At 45.0% G+C, this 21,936-nt stretch overlaps 1 protein-coding gene across 1 annotated transcript; it reads left to right on the top strand.

The window, feature by feature from the left end:
- Positions 1-299: 299 nt before the first annotated feature.
- On the top strand, positions 300-19,915 carry raver1 (ribonucleoprotein, PTB-binding 1; the record flags this gene model as incomplete). Its single annotated transcript, XM_080855784.1, has 14 exons — positions 300-626; positions 3,604-3,670; positions 4,500-4,969; positions 7,155-7,346; positions 10,377-10,497; positions 11,010-11,110; positions 11,638-11,716; positions 12,135-12,337; positions 12,915-12,996; positions 13,578-13,732; positions 14,858-14,926; positions 15,068-15,190; positions 19,249-19,314; positions 19,769-19,915. 14 exons carry the CDS (start codon positions 300-302, stop codon positions 19,913-19,915), a joined length of 2,202 nt encoding a protein of 733 aa, XP_080711910.1.
- Positions 19,916-21,936: the final 2,021 nt, after the last annotated feature.

Genomic DNA, 21,936 nt, shown 5'->3' with positions numbered 1-21,936 from the left:
TGTTATGAAAGTGATCTAACTATATGTCGTTTGTGTATAAAGGTTACATTGATAGAACCTGAGTATAGATTATTATACAACATTACCGGTCAACTACAAAAGGCAAACAAAAATCGACCCAGCGTGGTAACAATCAGATGTTTAAATGTACCATGTGACTGGAAGTGCCCGCCCCTAACAATGAAAAAAAGGCATCATCCTTTCGTCCAATGAGCGTCCGAGTTGCCCCCATGTGTGTATTGTTTAAACTGCTCTGAACTGCTAGTGCTTGTTCGAGCAAAAACTTCCCAGCACAAGCGATGGCGGCCGCCGTGTCAGTTAGCACAGCTGCCAGAGAAGAGAAACCCTATGCAGGGCCCAATTGTGGTTCCCGTCCACTAACGTATGAAAATTACGGTAATGTTGTAGAACAGGAGGAATGGGTTTTGGGAGAACGTAGGGATCCAGATGTCGAGAGTACTGATGAAAATGCATCCATTGGTAGTGAATGCCAAAGAAGAGGTGATGATGAGTTGCCTGTTTTGAGCCCCGAAGAGATTGAAAGCCGATTAGAGCGGACTCGGAGAGAGTTTTACAATCGTCGGAAGATCATCATCAAAAATCTTCCTTCCGACATAACAAATCAGGTAATTAACCACCTTCTATCAACTTCCAGTCTATAAATGATCAAATAACGCCAAAGATAGCTAGCAAGCTAGCTAACGTTAGTTGTCGAACGTTCTGGCTACCCAGCCAGCGGGTTTGACCACGTTAGCTAGCTATTATAGCTGTTAACGTTAACTCGCTACTGATGCTGCGTTCCAGACAAACTCTGAAGTCTAGGTTTTCCGACCTCCTACGAGAAAAATTACAATGGAACCCCAGTCAAAATCATATTTACGGCATGAAACTTGGGGAAAATCAAACTATGTCGACTTTAAAAGTCGGAACTGGGAAATTTCAAGTAGGAAATATCGACTTCCGAGTTGTCTGGAACACAGCATAAAAGTTTGCAAGCTTTGCAGATTTGTCAGCTAACCAGTGGGACTTGCAGTGTCCCCGTCTGCCAGTTGGTTAACCTGGGTCTGGCTATGACGTTTCGTTGAATGTAACTTGTAGAATATATTTTCCAACTTGACGTGAAGCAAAAACGTAAGTTTGAATTTGGTCAATAGACTGCTGAAACTTATTTTTACACAATGTTAGTTTTAGCCTGCTGTAACATCAATTGGGACTTGCCATCTAGAACATCATGCTCCACTCACCTGGCAAGCCTAGTCATTGTAAGGTTAGCGTGCTAGTTGACTAGCTAGCAGTGCATGCATTATGTCAGCTAATGTTATAGATGTATCGAAGCATCATGTTTTGCTTAATAGCTTTTAAACTAACCCTTAGGCTTAGTTGGCTCAGAAAGGTGAAGGTTAACTAATCTGAAGTTACGTTAATCTTATATCTAAACTCTAGTAGTTAAATGGGTTTATAATTTGTCCCCCCCCCCCCATGCATTAGCTTGTCAACTGTCGAGAAATGTTGATGGGCTAGCTGCCCATCTAAATAATTGTTACTTGAGTTGCTAACTACCTGAAAGTGGAGTGGCTGGGTTGGCCTGCTACCTGGTGGCCAGGTTCACTGCCCTGCTGGCAATCAGGGTTTCAACCAAATAAGATAACGGTAGCTTGCCGATATGACTAGATAACAGTATGCGTAACCTGTTGTCTACTAATTAGAAACGTGGTAATGTATTTGGTTAGTGTCAGTTGACATGGCCCCCATTTTTCAAAACTTGCTTTAAATGAATAACCCTAACGTCCCTTTTTGAGGCACATCTTGCGTTATTACCATTGCTAGTTTGCACGAAGGGGTCTACTATTCTTAACTTGGCGAGTGAATATGACATGGTTGACCTGAATGACCTGTGTGACCCTTTGAACAAATTGGGTTTGTGAAATGGCGAACTTGCCTGTAATGACTGACCGGCCAGTTTTTACACCCTTTCACAAAGTTGTACCCTTTAACCCTCGTGGAAGGTTTACCATCACGAATGGTGAAGTATGCTGTATGATTGTCTTAGTCGTTTCCTGGATGAATCTAAAGCTCTCCATTAAGTTACTCCGAGGCAGGGGCGGAGTGGCCATCGGGAGCACCGGGATTTTTCCCGGTCGGCCGGTAGGCCAATAATCTCTCGAGAACCAGCCTGCAGGCCGGCCTTCGCAGCCGTCGCATCAAATTCATGAGCGGCCCATTTGAATATACGTCAAATCCTGGTCCCGGGAAAATCTCTAAATTCTCCGAGAGTTACAAAATTAAGCAGTCCAACCACTATTTATAGCACTATTTGTCTCTGTACATCACACCTATGGTGTGTGTCAAACTCACTCCCATCAATCCAACCTTCTGATTTTTGTTTAGCCTCCTATATTGATGTAATTCTTTTTATTCAGATGCTCCATTACTTTCATGACCACAAATATAAATTGGCCAGCGATTTAATTCGTTTTTTTTTTGTTGAATGTAGAATAGTCGGTGCAAAGCATCATGGGAAATGCGTATCGTTCTGCCTTTATCAAGTGAACCTAGGGAGATAAATTAGCGGCTATCAGGGAGAGATAGCAGGTGAAGCGGGCCTGATGGAGGGACATAAGAGAAAGGAGAAAGGAGAAAGGAGGGGGCAAAAAGGCCAGACTGAAAAAGAGGCGGATGCTGGAGGAAAGTGCATCAAAATGTACAAGAATTACGGATTTATTCAACCAGCCGTCAACTAGGTGCGAGTGAGTTGACATGACACATTGTTGCGAATTAGCATAACATTTGAGCCAATACGGGACGCGATTTGTTCCGTATTTCCATAAGTATATACAAATACACTGTCACTGTCATGTCTGTCACCCACACATCAACTATAAATCTAACAATAATGATCAAAAGCCGCCCGTTTGTTTCTGTAGTTGATATATGGGAGGTGGAGGGGATGCGGGTTGGGCCAGTTGTGGGCACGTTGTGGGCCGGTGGTGGGCCGGTGCAGTCAGAATTGTCCCGGTGGATTTTTGTGTCCCACTCCGCCCCTGCTCCGAGGTATCTACAGAGCGGGCACGTTGATTAGCACAAAATGTACCGTTTTGTGTTTTAACAAGAGTGGTTTAAAAGTAATATAACATGTTAAACACATAAAAGGGCAGGTATGAACTAACCAGTTTCGTCGATGTCTCTTTTTGTTAAGCGCTCTAAAGCTAGGCTCTGAATGAAATTTGTAGGAATATGCCTGACCTGTGGCGAACCATGGTGCGTGCACATGGTATTGTTTGTATGGACGCACATTGGGAGTTCCAGATGGGGACGGAGCTGCGACAATGACAAAGGGTTGAAGTCGCAGGAACAAAACCGTACCCATTCACCTAGTGCAAATGAACGTTCTGGAATGTGTCGTACCGTTCCAGCCAAGATGTCTCTTTATGAAATTACATGAATTTGAAGTTGGTGTATATATGCAATACAAAAATATATTTGACTCTTCTATTCTGTATAGTTGTGCAATGTTATACATTTATTATTAAGTGTTAACATGTCTCTCTCTTTATGTACTTGAAATGGAGATTTTGATCGCAGTATCATGCTGTTTTTTTGCAGGAGGTGCATGAACTTCTGAGCAACTATGACCTGAAGTACTGCTTTGTTGATAAGTACAAGGGTACAGGTATGTATTTTATCCTTTTATTTGTAATGGCCCTAATTTGCTATGCCTGCCAGGTTACTTGCTGTGCTCCCAAAATATTGCTCAGTATTTCCTGATTCAGTAGGTAGGCCTGGTGAATGTAGTTTTATTATTGTTCTTTAATCTGTATTGAAAAGCCTACCAATCTCTTTCAATCCATTTAACAAATTATTTTGTCTGACCACATTGCCGAAAGTGCGTTTGGCGTCCCCAGTGCTGAAAATATGACAGCGATATTTTCCATGTTCACAGCATACTTGCAATGAATTATAATGTTTCCTATTAATTATGGGCAAATTCAGTTTGGCTTGGTTGAGTATGCTTGTGTCAACAAATTGTCCTTGACAGTGGATTGTTTCTGAATGATGTTTTCTAACACTAAGTACCAGGAATTAGCACATTATTTATAAGCTCATAGACCATGAAAATGAGGGGAATTATAATATGTTGGCTGTGGCCAGTGACCTTGTCCATCCAGTCTCACTGCCTCTTCCTTAAGCTTTTTCTGTCTTTCCTCAGATTTCCTTTCTTCTCTCTTTCCCTTTCTCTTATGTATGATATTCATGAACTTGTTATACGTTTTAATGTCCTTTGGCATAAGTTATAGAAAATTTGACCGTAATGGTGCTTTAAAGTCTAAGTTTGCCTTTGTCTTAAGTCTTCCCTACTTTGCCTCCCTTTTGTATATATTAATGATGTACATAAGCTTTGTTTTTTTTCTTTGGCACCAAGTTATAGGAGCATGTGTCCATAAACCTGCTGTGAAGTCAAAGTCTCTCTCTCTGTCTCTGTCTGTCTGATTTTGTCCAAGCTTTCGTCACACTGCTGAATGGCGAGCAGGCCCAGCATGCCATTGCGGAGTTCCACCAGCACATGCTGCGCGAGCGTGAGATCTCGGTGCAGCTGCAGCCCACGGATGCACTCCTGTGCATTGCCAACCTGCCGAGCGCCTTCAGCCAGCAGCAGTTCGAGGAGCTGGTGAGGCCCTTCGGCAACCTGGAGCGCTGCTTCCTGGTGCACAGTGCCGTCACCGGCCACTCCAAGGGCTACGGCTTTGTGGAGTACATGAAGAAGGACTCGGCTGCGCGCGCTAAGTCGGAGCTGCTGGGCAAGCAGCTGGGCTCACGCATGCTCTACGTGCACTGGACCGAGGTGGGCTCGCTCACCTTCCCCATGCTGCATTCCCGCTGCCTCTGTGTCGACCGCCTGCCCCCGAGCCTGGTCAGCGCACAGGACCTGCTGGCCTCGCTGGCCGACACGCATGCACCCATCTTCTGCCAGGTGTGTAGACTTTGTAGGTGGGGATGACTGGACCAGGGTCGGTGGGGGATTCCTGGGGGGACGGGATATTGTGGGCAAATCTTGAGTTGCGGAAGGGGGTTCTTTGGCTAGTCTTAATTTGGTGAGGAGGATACCTTAGGGGAATCTTGGGTCGGTGGGGAGGGAGGTAGACACTTGAGAAATGTTTGGGTAGTTGGGGCGGGGGGGGTGAAAGGGGTGCTTTTGGGTAATCTTGGCTTGGTGAGGGGGAATCTTGGGATGTTTTTTTTTAACATGCATTCCTACTCAGTTGGGATGACCCCAAGGCCCTTTGTACCACCCCAGCTAGTTCACCCTTCAGGCTGCATTACATGGGTGCACCACCCATTTAGAGATGCCCAGTCCTCCACATAAATACTTACCCTGCATTAGTGCTAATTTTTCACCTGCTATCAAACACTCATAGCTCCCAAAGGGCTCGGCTAATTGTTTCTTCTATTAATGGTGGTATATTTGTTTTAAATATTTGAAGTTCTTTTAGATTTTTCTTTAACTCTGTAGTAGTACTCCTCTTAAACAAGCATCACCATTGACAGACTGATTATGGTCTTGGTTATGGATTCTGTTTTGTGTTCCCATCACTGAATTTGTAGTGCAACCTATGGGACAATGTGCCAAGGTTATGGTTTCAATACCCAGGGAATGCGCATACATTGATGAATGTATATCTGTAACTGTACTGTAAGTAAATGATCAAATGCAATGCAATGTCTTGACGATCACCTCAGTCAGGCTGCATATGAGGAGAAGCCACTAATATAAATGTAGTTAAATGCTGAGCTTAAGATGCAGCTGCCGCTGCAGCAGATATTATGGCCCCGGGAGTGGAGATGCAAGTCACAGAAAGCCTTGAAATCTGACCGCAAAGCTTAGGAACTCCGCCTATCTTTATTAGTTACATTTTGGTATTTTTTGAACTCTTGAATGTCAAATGCTACTTTGGTGTTTTCAATTAAATTACCACTTGGGCCTTGCTTTTAAGATCAAGATACAAATACATTGGAAGAAAAGAAAAAAAGCAGAACATGGATGATCCGTCTGAGCTTGTGTAGGGCCCATTCCTCTGTGACTTTAAACAATGGTGGATTTTATATAGTATATGTATTCATTTTTTGTAAAGCCTAGAATGCATGGCTAAACATGCTCAGCCGAGTGAGAGGAATAGCTTTGACTTCCTCAGTCAGATTGCTCTTTTGTAATTAGGCTCAGATGTCTTTATGCTTCTGTGATTAGAGTGAAAAATGTGGATTGTGGCGAAATGTAATTAATGAGCTCCCTCTCGCTGGTACATTTTTTGATTGCAGTTCTGAACTAATTCCAGCCATTTTGAGTAGATGCAAATTTGGTTTTCCTCGGGCACTAACCTTTGCCCTGCTTTTTGCTTCCCCCCCCTCTCCTCTCTGCCTCTTTCCCCTGGCTGGCCACTGAGTGTTTCTATAGCGATGAGCGCTACTGGTTTCTATGGTGATGACCACCTGACTCTCCCAGGTGCCATCAGTCAGCTGGCCTCTGGCCCTGCAGGGCTTTCTGGAATGGGAGAGAGCAGCGCACTCTGGTTTTTTTTCATATGTTAAACACCCCATGCCAAACACACACACATGCATACCTGCTGCAGAAAGTGGGTCGTTTCAGCAGAGGCTGTGTCTGGCATTGTTCTGTGCGGTAGCCCCTCTGTCTTTGTCATGCGAGACACAAAGTTGGAAGGTCATGAATGCACAATAGGCAGCCGGGCTGAAAAGAGGAGTTGGTTTTAAGGGGGTTTGTTCGACATGCTCTTCCCCCCCCCCCCAGCCTCCAACCCTTTACAGGACTGCTCTTGAGTATCTATCCGGCATTAGTGGAGTTGCCTTTCAAAGCTGACGCACAGAAAAGGTGGTTGACAGTCCCTGTCAACCCACAGCTGTGATTTTGCTAGGGTAGCTTTTGTAGGGGGAAGTACCCTGAAATGCCCAAGCAGAGCTTGATTCTCTGTCCTCAAACTGACCTTGTGGCGCTTTAGAGAGGTTTTAAAGCTGACTGCCTGCTGAGTGAGGACTTTGTGATGCATCGCTGCGTTCTAGGTGGGTGGTGGCTGGGTTTGCAGCATAATCTCTGATTAACATGCTCCTATGTTAATTCGCTCATTAGTTTGCCTTTATCTCCACAGCTTGCTCAGGGACAGGATGGAAGTTTCCGGCGCTTTGCCGTGCTGGAGTTCTCCACGCCGGAGATGGCCGAGGAGGTGCAGCGGGTGGCGGATGCCCGGGCGCTAGGAGGCACCCAAATTCGCGTCTCCTTCTGTGCCCCTGGACCACCGGGCAGGAGTATGCTGGCTGCCCTCATTGCAGCCCAAACCATGGTACGCCCCCACCCCCACACACACACTTATCTCACACTCCAAAATATTAAAGTGTAAATTCACCTAAGTTCTGAGCCTAACTCCACCCACTACATTGTTTTGAAAAATGCTAAAAAGTGGGCGTGGGGCTGAGGGGTGAGGCAGAAGAGTCTCAATCAGCAAATGAAAATGACTAATTGCTGGGGAGGTGGACCGCCCATTTATGACGTAGATATGTACCAAATGGTCGTAAAAATGCGTCGGTGTCAACCTTGCAAGTTTCAGGATGATTTTAAACAGTAGATGGTGGTGTGTTTAGCCAATTCAAACCATATTATTTCTGTCAATACTAACCCCAGCATTGATGTGTCATCAGTTTAGTTTACAGCTTGAGGGCCGAAACACACCAAACGTGTTTTAAAAACGGCAGACGCTTCAGAATCGCCTTGGCAAAGTGCGGCGGCCAAAACTGCCTTGTGCGCCTACTAAGCGGGCCTGCGTGCGCAACCGGGTGATGGTGCGCCCATTAGTGTTATTGTAATATTTTGATTGTTAATTATAAAGTTCCTCATAATCAAATACAGCTAAAGATTAAATCGCCATTGTATTTTGCTGCTACCACAGAACCACATCAACACAGAAGTAAGTTTTCAAGTAGTAAAGCCCGCCTCTTGCTTGATCTGATTGGCTGCCTGGACCCAGTGTGACATTTATGAGCGGTGCGCCTCTGCACCTTGCGCTGGAAAGTTGAGAAGTTCAACTTTTAAGCGCACCTTAAACACGCTAGAAAGACTCAATGCGTGGCGGATAAAAGACGCACAAACAAGGCGCGCCGTACCATAGGAAACAACATTTGCTAGCGTCTCTTTTTTTTTTAACGTTTTGGCCCTTAAGGGCCTTATATAGTACACAAACGGTCGTGTCGGATGGTTGGACAGTGGGCGGGCGGCCGGATAGTACGTACTAGTTAGCATTTGTGTCTCTTTATAGTACTCCAACGGCTGTGGGTGCTGAAAACAATTCTCTTCCACAACAGTAGGGGGAGTAACGGTTTAAGTCCCGAAAGACAAGCTACCCCATGACGTCTTTGTGCGATGGAAATCGTTAGTTGGCTTTACCTCTCCTCCACGACTGTCAATTTCTACTCTCCCACCAGCTGCCACTACTCAAATGCAACAGGTGTCAGCAGATACACAATATTGTGACTGTGTCTAATGCTATATATACACCTGATAGGGCAAACTTATCTTTATCATGGGAGAATGCGGGGGAGTAAAATGCTCCCGAAGTAGATTACATGTTTTTAACTTCGGGGTTAATTCCCTTTCGTCTACTGCTGGCTAGTTAATACATAGCCTACAGACAGCCGGAAAGGTTAATAAACAGAATGAAATAGCTACACATTACACACTATGTTTTAATAAAAACCCACGTTACTCACATACTGGTTAACACTGTTTGTTACAGCACATAAACTTTTGTCGCTACATCCAAACTGCGTCACCGTTGTCCCTCCCTGTATCTGCTCCAGCCGCACCATTTTACTTGCAATGTGAATCATTGCCATTTGTTGCACCTTAATCATTGCCATTTGTTGCACTTTAATCATTTTCTACAAACATGATATGCGGTGTAGTAAACTGAGACTCTATTCACTACTGCACAAAAACTAGACACGTTTGCAACGTTTGAAATGAAGTAGGTAAAACAACTTTCGCCAATATCTCCGTAAGGGAGATGGGTTGTGTGCTCAAATTTCCTGGGATCAAAGAAATTCATGTATTCATGTGCAGACTAAAAATCACGTCTCAGGATTTCTGCGCATGCACGTTATTTCGGGTGTCTCAACTGTAACTAATACCACTGTCATATAATTATGAGTTCAGTAAAATACGGAGCAAACACAGTTTTCTACCGTTGTTGAAACACATCTTTAATTGCCGTCGCTCATGCTGGTTCTCTGGCAGTAGGCTACTTGGGCCGGCTCATGTATTGTGATATACAGGGAATAGTTTTCAAGGAAAGGATCTGCGCCTTTGACAGTGGCTGTTATGCATATATATATGGATATAAAGGTAATGAAACAGGAAACGCTAGGTCCAGAAATGTTAGTTTCCGGAGTTGATGTCGTATGGAAATGAGGTTGTAGTGTGCCAATCACGGCCAAGGAGTATCCGTCGCCATGAGCGGACCGACAGAAATTTTTGCGGGGACACGGAGAGCTGTCCGACGTCTCTGGAGAGCACGGAGAGGGCGTTTCAGCTACCGGAGAAGGCGTTTCACTTACCTGAAGGCGTTCCTATGTGCCCAAAAACGTGTCGTACGGAGTAGCATAAAAATGCCTTTAGGGTACACTTAACTGCCTTCCACAGCCAACTTACTCCGTCCATACCACATAAAAATAAGTTGTACTTTGGCCAGTTGCTGACTTGCCTCTACAAAACACGTCCCTTATTTAGAAACCATTTTAAAAGTGTGGTGTACGTCGCTTTGGACAAAAGCGTATGCTAAATGACTAAATGTAATGTAAATGTGTAAAAGGATTTTGTGGCATTTATCTAGCGGTGAGGTTGCAGATTGCCAACCAACAAATGTGTAGGAAAATGTATGGTGTCTATCAGGTGCCAGTAGCTACCTTTTTAAAATGACTCGTATGTTTTTTTTTTTTTTTTTTTTATTCTCTAGACCAACCATAAGTCTGAAGTAAATATTAGTATAATGCATATGCACATTCCATGCATCTTTGCTTAATTTTCTTGATTCCTTGCTTCAGGCAGCATGAATGGCCTTCACCCCACTACTCTATTGGCTCTTACCCAATGCAGCCTCTGATTTCCTCTGCTGGGTTTGTGCGTTTGGTCAATAAAAGTGGTGTGAAGCTGGACAGGCAGAGACCTGCCCAGCAGCTCTCAGCTCTGTCTTGTTTCTCCCTGCAGTGTTGGCCATGCACGCTCCTACTGTGTCCTGTGTGCGGCTACTGTCTGTCTGTCTCTGCATGTGCCTAAGCTGTCTGTGGTCTAATGAGCGTGCTGTTCCGCTTGTGCTCCTCAGGCTCTGAACCGAGGCAAAGGGCTGCTGCCAGAGCCAACGGCCATGCAGATCCTGACCGGCCTCAGCAACCCGGCCACACTCAAGATGCTGCTGACGCCTCTGGCCCAGGGCCGCAAGCAGGGTGAGACACCACACACACACACACACACACACACACACACACACACACACACACACACTTGACTAAACTTCTGCACGGGGCGGTACACATACACACACACACACACACGCACACACACACACTGGTTTACGCTTATGTGCAGGGCTGCCCTGACACACCCTCCCCTACGACACGCTAGAGTGCAGTTGTTACTCATCACCACCCGGGGTGGACTCACAATTAGCATGCCTGTCTGAAGCAGTCAGGGGAGATGGTTCTGGCTCTCTGGCTCGCAGTCACACTCTGTCCACACACACACACACAGAATGCCCTAACGCGGGGTGGAGAGGATAAAACGGAACAGAACACAACAGCAGCTGAGGTCATTCTCTCCCGCTCTTGAATGTAAAGAGGAAAAAAGAAGGAAAGCGAGCAGAGCATTTCTATATTCTCTTTGTTTATGTCTTATTTTTCCCTCTTCGTCTTGCTCTCTCCCCCCCCCCCCCCCCCCCCCCCCCTCTTTCTTTCTACAGGTCTGTTGGGTGCTGCTCCCACCATGCCCCTGCTGACTAACCCCGCCCTCTCCGCTGCCCTACTGCAGATCCTTCTTCAGAACCAGGCCCAAGTCCAACAGGTACCATCCACTCTCCTCTCCTCCCCTCCATGTGTTCTCCGTTCCTCTCACTGCATCCTCCTTTCTCCTCATACCACCACTTTCCATCCCTGTTTCCCCTCCCTCTCTCTTCCCCTGTCAGCAAGCTTTTTTGGGAAATCCTCTTCTCTGGGCACAGGTCCTGCACAGTAAAGACAACCGCCTTCTCACCTGTGTGAGTGAACCATTTTGTGTGTGTGTATGTGTGTGTGTGTGTGTGGCTTTGTAGTTAGAGCTGCTCCGCTGAAACCCCTTGGCGCTGGTGTGGCTCCTGTCAAACACTCTTTGCTTGTCATCTTCGTTTCCTTCTCCTTGTTTGCTCTTTGTGGTGCTGTGTGTGTTTCACGTTCAATTCACTCTGAATAAGTTGGTACCCACTGGTAAGTTGGGTGTAAGGTGGGTTGAGTTCAGTGAATGGTAGAGGTAAGCATACTGGTTCGTGCTTGTCAGTGACAACTGGCGCGACACTAAACGTGAACGATGCAATCTGCTCTCTCCTCCCCTGACAGGCCGGACTCCTGGGCGACAACCCATTGGCGACTCATACCCTCCAGCAAGGCCTCAACATGCTGGGCGATCTACCTCAAGGTGAGCCCCAGCACCTGTTGCATTCTGGGACTGTCCTTTGGAGTGACTTTGTGGCTCAGCGCACTCCTGTTCCCTTGACTGTAATTAAAGGCATTGATCTGTCTGAGAGCATCATCCCCAGGTCTCTCAGGCCTTAATTACTAGACGGCTTCAAAGGTTATTCCAACCCTGTGCACCTTGCCTCTCTCCTCCAGAAGTGTGGATGAGCTTTAGTTCCAGTCGATGGCCACGCCACTTGTGCTGTTTGTTTTGTCTTATGGGGGACGTTCAGTCTCATGGCGTTTTGTGTGTTATGGGTCTGTCTGTGGATGAATGTGCCTGTGTGTGTGTGTGTGTGTGTGTGTGCATGCATGTATGTATATATAAATATGTGAGTGCATACGTATTTTCACATGTTTTTGTTTTTTTCTGTATCCAGGCGGTATGGTTCCAGGTCTGGCACATCCAGCAGAACCTCCGGGCCCCATTAAGCCCCCCCACCTGGGTCGTCCCCATGGCCGAGAGCAGGAGTCCCCAACCCCACCTTGTAGCTTCCCCTCCACCCCCTCCCCCGCTCTGCAAGGGCTGCCCATGCCACTCTTGGGGGGGGTGCTCGGAGCCGAGGCCCCCACCATGCCCGGGGTAAGACACCTGCTCCTACACCTCCTCTTCTCCAGCTCATTGTGCACAGACTTGTGGTTGTGATGAAGAAAGTGTAATTACTGATTTCTCTTGGTGCGCTGAGGCTAAGCAGCTGATTTCACCCATTAGTTGGTTCTTCTAGTTCAGGAGTTTTGTTAATTGGGCCATGCAGATTGGAGCTACAAATCTAAGCAGTTATTCATTTGTATTTATCCATAGTCCTATGCTAGAGGTTTTAACTGTGATCAGCATATATTTCTTGACATGTCTGTGCTTATTTAACTGGAAAGTCACTGATTCAACAAGCAGAAATGTTGGAAGCTCTGAACCGAGTGTTCTTTTGTTGATGGCAGCAGTTTGCAGGTGACAGGACTGCTGCCAAACACACACCTACAATTAAACGTCTTTTATATACATCTACCAGAATTAGCTTGGCTTAAGTCCAATAGTGAACGTCATGGTGCCTTAGAAAGGCGCAGTGCGTGCTTAAAGTGCGTGATGATTTCACACTAGTCACCATCAAGTTAAGTGGGAGGCTTGTCAGCTAAAATCTCTGTCACTTCCTTCCAAACCCTAGTCCCTGTTAGGAGACCCTCCTAAAGATGGGGGCCAGTCCCAGAATCCCTTCCTGAACAACCCCAACGTTTTCCCCTCTGCTGGTAAGTCTCTTGGGCCTGTTGGGCTAGATATCTGAATGAGCTTCATAAGGTCAAAAATCTACATAGTTCTTTCATGATTTAGGCAATCCAAAAGGGATGGTTGTTACAAGAGTAATGGATTTGTCCAATGTTGGCAATGGTAATACCGAAACACACCCCGCCCTGTGTTTAATTACTATTACCGGTGCTAAGGAGGTTATGTTTTCGGTGATGTTTGATTGTCTGTTGGTCTTTAAGCTGTTTACACCAAAGCAACAAGCCTGATTTATTTACTTTTTTGTAGTGGATCCAAATAACAGGGTAAATCCACAAATTTAGGTTCACTTTCGCTATGTTACAAGATGGCCAAATGCCATGCGGAGGTCTGAACTCTGAGTGCCTTGGTAGTTCATTCAATTGATATTTGTTGTCAACAGACCAAGTCCAATGCTACATCAGGATGGCAGCGTTCTTGATTAAGGGGGGTGGGTGGGATTTAGAACTGTAATGAGTGACAACACTGTGGTTCCCCTCCAAAGACCATTGTGGCAGCCCTAACGCTGACCTCATCCCATTCATAATCCCCCTCCCTTTCCCCACAGCCTCCAGCAGCAGACCCCACCCATACAGCCACGCCTACAGGAAGAGGCCCACGTTAGGAGGCACGGTCAGCCAGCGCTCAGGCCACACCCTCCACTCCAGCTTCAACCTGCGCTACCAGGACTCCTATACCCCAGAGTACCCACCCCAGCACCAGGTGAGGAAGCCGGTCCACTTGCAGCATGCTCACCTCCAATAATCTCTAATGTGGTCCCGTATGGGTTTCTCAGTGCATGATGGAATATTGTATTTATAAAGAATTGTATCGCTAGTACACATCATATCACACGCCAAGAAAAAGAATCGAGGCACAATCTACTTTCATTTTTTTTTTCCCCTTAAGGTTTAGGACTGGATGACTATACAGTCTTTGTTCATCTGTGTGAAATGTCATTAAATCTAAAAAAATTGGAGAAGAGTTTATTCCAAGTGGTTCTGCAGTTTCCAAAATAACAGTAGTTGGTTTGTGCAAATGATTGCAGTGTGGAGACAAATATTGAGGCAATTGGTATTCCAATCCAATTTTGATTTGTCAACTCTAATATTCTCCATGTGGATTAAATCAGTCTCCCACTGGTGTGTCTCCATCTCTCTATGTGTGTCCTCATTTGTAAATATAGCTGCTAGGTATCAGCCTTTGATGGCCCAGACTGATAGTGTTTTTCATCATTTTTACTCTGTACACTGTGGAGATGATGAGGGGGGAGTCTGCAGTTTTTGGCAGGCTATGGATTAAAGTTCCCAGGTTTGGGCATGATTGGTTTTGTTCTAAAAATTAAAACATGGTTGCCAAGAGGGAAGGAGGAGTCTAGATGTGATTTACCGGTGACCTAAATCTGGGTGCCAATGGGAATGCCAAGCCAGGCCTACACTCACCCCCATTCTAGGTGGGCTATTTGTGTTTTTAATGCTGATTTTGACAGACAGATTGGCTCAGTATTGCCATTTAGACACGGCTTGCTTATTTATGTAAGGTTCTACAACCACCCTGTTCCATGCCTTGATCACTGTCTACCCCAAGATTTAAGCCTCCACAGCTGCCAGCCATTTGAAGTTTCGCTGCTAGATGAAGGGTCATGTCTGTGGCTAGAGACCATCACTTTAAAAATTCTCATTTTCTGAAAGTGCCTGTTCAACCTTATTCCTTTTTTCTCCCCTTTCCAATTCCAGTGGCAAAGCGACAGTAGAACACCTTTTTTAAAAGCTGTTTTTTTCTAAGTTGTAAGGTATATTGGTTGATGTTTTGGACTGAGTCATTTTCTGTTTTCTTCCTGTGCGGCAGGACCCTCTGTCTCACTTGTATGAGCCAGAGACTTTGGACGGTGCAGCGCTACCAGGGTTTGGTGTTCAGGTAATTCCATCTCCATCCTCAGCCGCTGTATGTGTTGAAAATGAATGCCATTTAAATGTAATTGCTGTCTCTGCGAGTGTAACCTCTGTGTGTCTGAGCTGATCTTTATCTGTGTGTGTGTGTGTGTGTGTGTGCGTGCAGCCTTCTCGTCCCTCTAGCTTTAGTGAGCGTCTCCCCGCCTATCGCTACCCCCCCAGCCCTCCCCACAACTCCTATTTCAGCTTTGGTGCTCCGGGAAGCAACCCCTCCACCCAGCTCAATAAGGTAGGAGGGTGTGTGTGGTGTGCTCAAACCAGTGGTTCTCAACTGCTCTGGGCCGGCGACCCGCTGTCTCATGGTCATGAAGTTACAGAATTCAAGCCATAAAATGAACCTTTTTCTGGGTTTTTTACACCTAGGACCTATCTTTTTTTTTTTTTTTTTCCTGCACTCATAGCCCCAAGTCCCACATCAGGTTTTACATGGTTCATTATTCACCTTTTTTTCACCCCTTACCAAGAGTAATCCGGTGACTATTTACTCCATGTTGATTCAAACTTCAGGTTATATTTTGTTTTTGACACAAAACGACATGGGCTATAACATGGCTAATCTGCAGAGCCGGTTCAGACCTCCATGGGGCCCTAGGCAAAATTCTGCCAAGGGGCCCTCCTAACTGAACCCCCAAAATGTTCAACCGTCGCACCTGACACCCAGTGCTTCCACTCATCCCCCTTTTAAATATATTGCATATCACCACCTGTTGGTCCAACTCAGAATAAATACAGACCAAATCAGCAGAAAAGTGTGAACACTGAGTGAAAAAACACAAATACCTAAAAATCTTTAAAAGGCAGCCTATTTACAATCAACAGTTAATTTACCAGCTCCCATGCTAACATGAACACACACATTGGTTGTAACTTTCAAATCTTCAATGGTCCAGTGAAAATATGCCAAGGTTCTCAGAAGAAGCAACTATTTGTTATAGAAAGACTACAAACTCTGAATCACTTGGAATTAAAACCATTTTATTTAGCAGATCCATATTGTCTGTTTTCTGTTGAAGTGGTTGCTAGGCAAACAAATTGAGTCGTGAGAAGACTTGAGCTTAACAAAATGACATGTTTTCGATTTACAATGACCGTGTCTTTATAAAATGAAAGGAGAGTAAAATGCCATAATAAACAACGTACTAACCTCGAAACATCAAACCAATACTTCAAGCAACAGTTTGATATTTCTCGGTATGATCTCACTCTATTAATAAGTGTTTATTATTTAGCACCATTGTCATAATATTTCACGAGTTTTATTTATTCACCAAGAATAAATCGTATCTGCGTCTACATTTGCCTGTGGGCTATCCAAGCAAACAAACTTCAATCTTAGTCAATATGTATCCATTACTTTCCAAAGTTTCCATTTTGTTAAGTGCAGCTGTAACTATACAAGGCTACAACTAAAATTATAGAAGCTAGCAAGACGCACACAGAGACCGGGGATCCCCAAGGGCTCACCGCCCTGTTGATGTAGGTCTAACACGGACTGTCCCTCCCTCTCTCCCACCAGGAGGCTTTACCTCACTGCTGCTCCCGCAGTTCATTTTCAAGTTCCTTCCCCTTCCTTTTTTCATTCCCCGAGGGATAGCTCCGCTTCATCTTTCTACACACTAATGATGCGCATGGGTAGCTATCTGACGTCCGCGACGGACAGTTACGTTGTCACGTTTTTTTTTTTTTTTCCCACGGGGCCTTTATTATAAATAATACATTTGCGGGGCCCTACGCAACGTGCGTAGTGTGCGTGTTGGAAGAACCGGTACTGCTAATCTGTCACATGCTGACTTGCACATTACAAGTAAATGCATTACCTAGCCATATAACTTCAGCAATCAAATCAAGAGTGCATTCAATCAGTTAACAAGAAGTATCTGAAAAGTTTTGAAAATGGCTACAGTTGGAGCACATTTTATGTCAACAGGAAGTTGGTTACAGAGCTGGGCAGCATTGCAGCTAAAAGCTCACTCACCATGATTAGTTCTGACTAATTATTACCATCGGATTTCTTTCAAGTGTTCTGATGGGTCTAGCAGGTGTGTACTACCTATCTGGGATGTAATGCGATCCTGTTCCATTTCGTGATTTTAAAGCACTGGTACTAGTTTATAAGTCAATTCTGAGACTTACTGGAAGCCATAAGTATTGGCCTTATCTTGCCAGTTATTTTGGTTTTCGGAAGAATATCTGCATTTTGCAGATATTAAGCTGAAGCTGTTTGATGAAGGAGGTTTTCTCCCTGACATCATATAGGAACAAATTAAATTGAGCTATCAAACCACAGGGGTAAAACCGATTTCCCCCCTGTTTTGTTAAACAAATTATTTACATTATGTATTTTGTCCACAACTTGGCTCGCCAACACGTCTTGGCTGGCAATTCGCGATGGTCGGATAATTCCAAACCTGGTGCTGTCGTTTAAATATGGGTCAACAGAATATTATAAAGCATCAACTGTGGCAAGCTATATCAAGGGTCGGGATGTGTAGTGAACCTCGGCGTGGGTCGTTAATGGACTTGGGGTGGGAATCTCTTGGCACCTCACGATTCTGATTCAGAGGTCAACGATTCGATTCTAAACCGATTATCGTTTAGCAATTCTAAACCAATAAATCGATTATCGATGCATTTCGACTTTTAAAACATTCGAGTTTGCTACTCAGTCTTTGCTACACTTCCTACTTTGTGTTTGATAATTAAAGAAAATCAACAGATGAATTACCTTCTGTATTTTTTTATTAGAGAAAAAGCTTTTTCTTGTCAATTTTGACTTTCTATGAACAATGCAATAATCGATGCAGCTTGCATTTCAACATAAAATGGATGTCTTAAAAAAAAAATAAAAAAAAACATTGTTTTAGAGAGAATCGAGAAAAATCGAATAAGCCCCGAACCCCCAGTATTTAAAGATAAGGTAGCCTACCTCATGCAGAGTTTGTACAATACAAAGTAGCCACATAACTGAACTATGAATTAAACTTTCACTAAAAGTGTTAATAATGTTCAGATTTTAGCTGGTAAACTGAACAGACCTATCCAAAAATCCAGGCTGTTATTGTGTTCGGGGTACATTCAGTGGGGATCTATACAGGAAGCCTATGGCATCACTGCCCTCCTCTCCTCCCTTTTTAAACCGACCAGACAAATGCTTGATCATAGGCATATGATTTCTTTTCTGGTGGTAGTCATTCTCAAACAGCATTCAAGTGGAGTGACAAACACATTGTACAGCTAGTTTTAAAATGTTATGCGTGTTGGAAATGGATGATAACATTAATGAATTCACCAGTGGACCTCCTTTTTTAAGATTGTATTGCCATTGACAGGTCAACTGACCTCAGACAAATCATTTTGTTTGAACAGATACAGTTACAGATATAGATCATAACATCTCCGTACACCTCTACCAGTGACGCCATATAATGCCACACTAAACCAAACTATACCACATCCAAAATCAAAACCCAGGATACACTTACAACTACTAGATTGGTATGCTGAGCCCAACGGGGTATGCGTGGTATTGGAGTGGCTGCTTCGCAGGGGTTATGATGGATATTTGACGCTGCTCATTGATTTGCATGTGCTGCCAGGGCTGGAGAAACTGCAAGGTTATGGACACTGAGGAGCCTGCAGGCTTCCCACAGGTCCACCAATCCAAGAATACAGCGTTTGGCCTTTTGCTATTTATAGTGTAGCTGGAGTACACCGGGGCCTTGTTCGTGTGGCTGTGAAGGCGAAGGTAGTGGGAGTCGGGCTGGGAATGTGCTGCTGCTGTATAGGTTTAGCTCATTTAAATGGCAGGAAGAGTACGCCATCACCGTTTGTTTGATCTGAGACTAATGCATCTGCATAAAAAATGCGGCTCCAACCATCATCAAAATCCGCGCCTCGCCATTTCTTCTGCTCGCCGCTCCGGGGTAGGAGGGTCGATTCCTTCTGGAAAGCTTAAAAACTGTGACTGTTTATTTTTATTTACAGCCTCGTTAAAAATGCTCCCCGATTCAGCTACTGAAGTCTTTGAAGAGCACCAGTTTGTTAAAGCCAGAGTGCAGGTAGACACTGCAGCAAAGCTTGGAGTCTGTGTGTGCGCGTGTGTGAGCAAGAAACGTGCCAAGTGTCTCAACCCTTTAGACACAAACACACCACACGCCTCTTTCTCTCATTCTCTGAAATATATTCTTTCTCGTTCTCCCTCATATGTGTTGTCACTCTGTCTTGTTGATTTTGTAGTGGAGGTTGTGTGCTGTGTGTGTTGTAACCGATGCTTATCTATCTCCCCAGGCTGTCGGGATGCCCCCTGTAAGCCACAGTAGTCTGTACTCCGCCGCCCCGGGGAGCGAAATGAAGGTAAGTGGTTCTGTCTCACCTACCTGTGCCAGTGCCATCAGTCTTGATGTGCGCACGTGCTTCAAAAGCACTGGGCTGGATTAAGTGCTGCCTCTTTTATATGCTAATCTTCCGGCATGCTGATTGCTTTCCGTTAATGACTGCAATTAGATTTTTGTATATTTATAACATTTATAGACTATGCCCCGTCATCATCCCAAATAGTGCTTTGCTACTGTGAGTTTCCTGTTAAGTATACATCAATCCTTTTTTGGTGCCGTTACATGGATATTTCTTCTCTGCTTTGATGTTTGGTAATTGCTATTGCTACCGATCCCTCACCCAGTAGTGGTGCTGTTAATTATGCAAAAGACACATTGTCCTTATTAGCAGTAGTAATGTCTGCAGCTGATGTTTTGCTATCTGCCATTATCTCACCCAACCCCACCTCTGTTCACCCCCCTCTCCCACCCAGACTCCGATTGGAGGGCACAAGCGCCTCTTCTCCCGGCTCATCCCCGAGCCTGAGCCCAGCCCCGAGGGCGGCTACGTGGGCCAGCACTCTCAGGGCCTGGGCGGCCACTATGCTGACTCCTACCTGAAGCGCAAGCGCATCTTTTAAGCACCCCCCCCCCCTCTTCGCGGGACATGGGTGGAGGTGAGGGTGGGGTGTCTCCTGTCAGACTCCTCTGCTGACCTCCACAGCAGAGCATTTGGTGTTTAAGGACCCCCCCCCCCTCCTCCTCCGCCTCCTCTTCCTCCTCCTCCACTGTGTACATGCCTACAGCAGACCCCAGAGGGCCCTGTAGGGTGCAGCCTGTTGCTCTTGTGGCCCACTGCGTGCCAGTCATTGGGATTTAGTTTTTGTTGTGTTTTTTTTTCTTTTTTTTTTCTAGTCTTTTTTTGTAAATATGTTTTTCTTTTTCCAGTGTGTATGTAAATTAAGTTTTTAATTATTTTGTTAATTATAGTTTTTAAGAAGTTTTTGGAAGCCCATGTTGAGTACAGCTCGTCAGGCACAGCAGAGTTGACGGTTAAGTTTCCTCAAGTCTGGGGAGTCCTTTCTTTGCTTGGCTGTTATTATTCTTAAGCCTTATTTTATTTGGTTAGGTTGGTGGTGTGTTGACTGGTTTCTTTAATTTTTATTTCCCAACTTCCTGTCAGTAGTCGTTGTTTTTTATCAATCTTTTTTTTTTTAATAATAATATATCTATACACATATAATATGTGTGTGTATGTGTATATATAGCTGAATGAGATGGTGCTTTTCTTTCTATTTTTTTCTGACCCTCAGGGTTGGCGTAGCGAATGTAACCTGGACTGGCCTGTGGGTACAGTGCTGATGCTAACCGTCTTAATGTCTCCTTGCTCTTCTACCAGCGTCTTGTGTGTCTGTCTCCTTCTCTGTCTGTCTGCTAAAAATAAGATCTTGTCTGTCTGTCTGTCTGTCCTTGATTTTTTTTTTTTATTATTATTATTATTTAAATAATTTTTTCTTATTTTCATTTTCACTCTCCACATTTCTCATCTCTATTTCCCCCCTTCTCCCTCTTTCTTGGTATTCCCTCTATCCTGTAATTGATTCAGGTTTACTGCACTAAATGGTGGGTGTTTACACACACACACACACACACACGCTCACAAACGGAGGCCCTCCTTCTCACCAGTCGTTTCCAGTTCTCACAAGTTCTGTGTGCATATTTTTTTATTTTGTTTTATTTACCCCCCCCTCCCCCCCTCTCCCTGTTCTCCTTTTTGTTCGGTGTGCTGTTCAAGTGTTGGCACCTGGCCATCTCGCAGACGAGAAGCTGTGTAACGTGTGGTGGACTGGTGGTGCAGTGTTGTGGTGTTTATCTCCCATCTTATGTCATTTCCTCACCTCCTCACCCCCTTCCCACCCAACTCGCCATCCAGTTCTGTTCATTTCCTCCCCCTCCAATCCCTCCCTCCCTCAGGGCTGCTTCTCCCCTGCTGGCCAGCAGAGGGAGCCTGTCATGCTTGAGGCATTAAGTGGAGCTCGACGTGACCACCAGCAGCAGTCGTCAGTGTCTCGACTCTCGTTGCGGCTACTGGTGCAGCAGTTTTTAAGCTTTTCGTGCCCGAAGGGACGACTGTCTGGAGCAGGCCGGACCTGTGCTCATCTCTTTCCGTTGTGTCAAGAGCGTTCTGTTGACAAAGCCCTTCCTGAAACAGTCAGGGAAGGAGCCATTTCACAACCCAGCCACCCCTCTGAACCACCTCATACACAACCCCTTCTCCTGCCCTGTTTTGTCAATGGAACGGGGGACTAGATCTGGTATGTGCTGAGTAGCAGGTCCATCTGACTCCTTTTTTTTTTTTTTTTTTAAGCTGTTCTTATTAATCTGGTTGACATTTTGATTGTGATAACCCCATTACCTCTGCCCTGTGCTCTGCCTGGCGACAGATCTTTAAAGAACACCACACGTGTGCCTGAACTTTCCAGCCTTTCTTCCCCCTGTGATCTCATCTCTGCCTACCAAAAGCTTTAACCTTCATTCTTTTTTTTTCTCTCTCTCTGTGTTCTTTTGCTGTGTATATACTTAAGCGTGGTTTTTTTTTTTTGCTCCCAGGCTTCCTTGTCTTTTATTTTTAAACCTTCCAAGCATACAATGTAAGTTAAAA

This window comes from Sprattus sprattus (genome assembly GCF_963457725.1).
Source record: "Sprattus sprattus genome assembly, chromosome: 18".
Lineage (NCBI taxonomy): Eukaryota > Metazoa > Chordata > Actinopteri > Clupeiformes > Clupeidae > Sprattus > Sprattus sprattus.
This window is presented reverse-complemented; position numbering and strand designations above follow the sequence as displayed.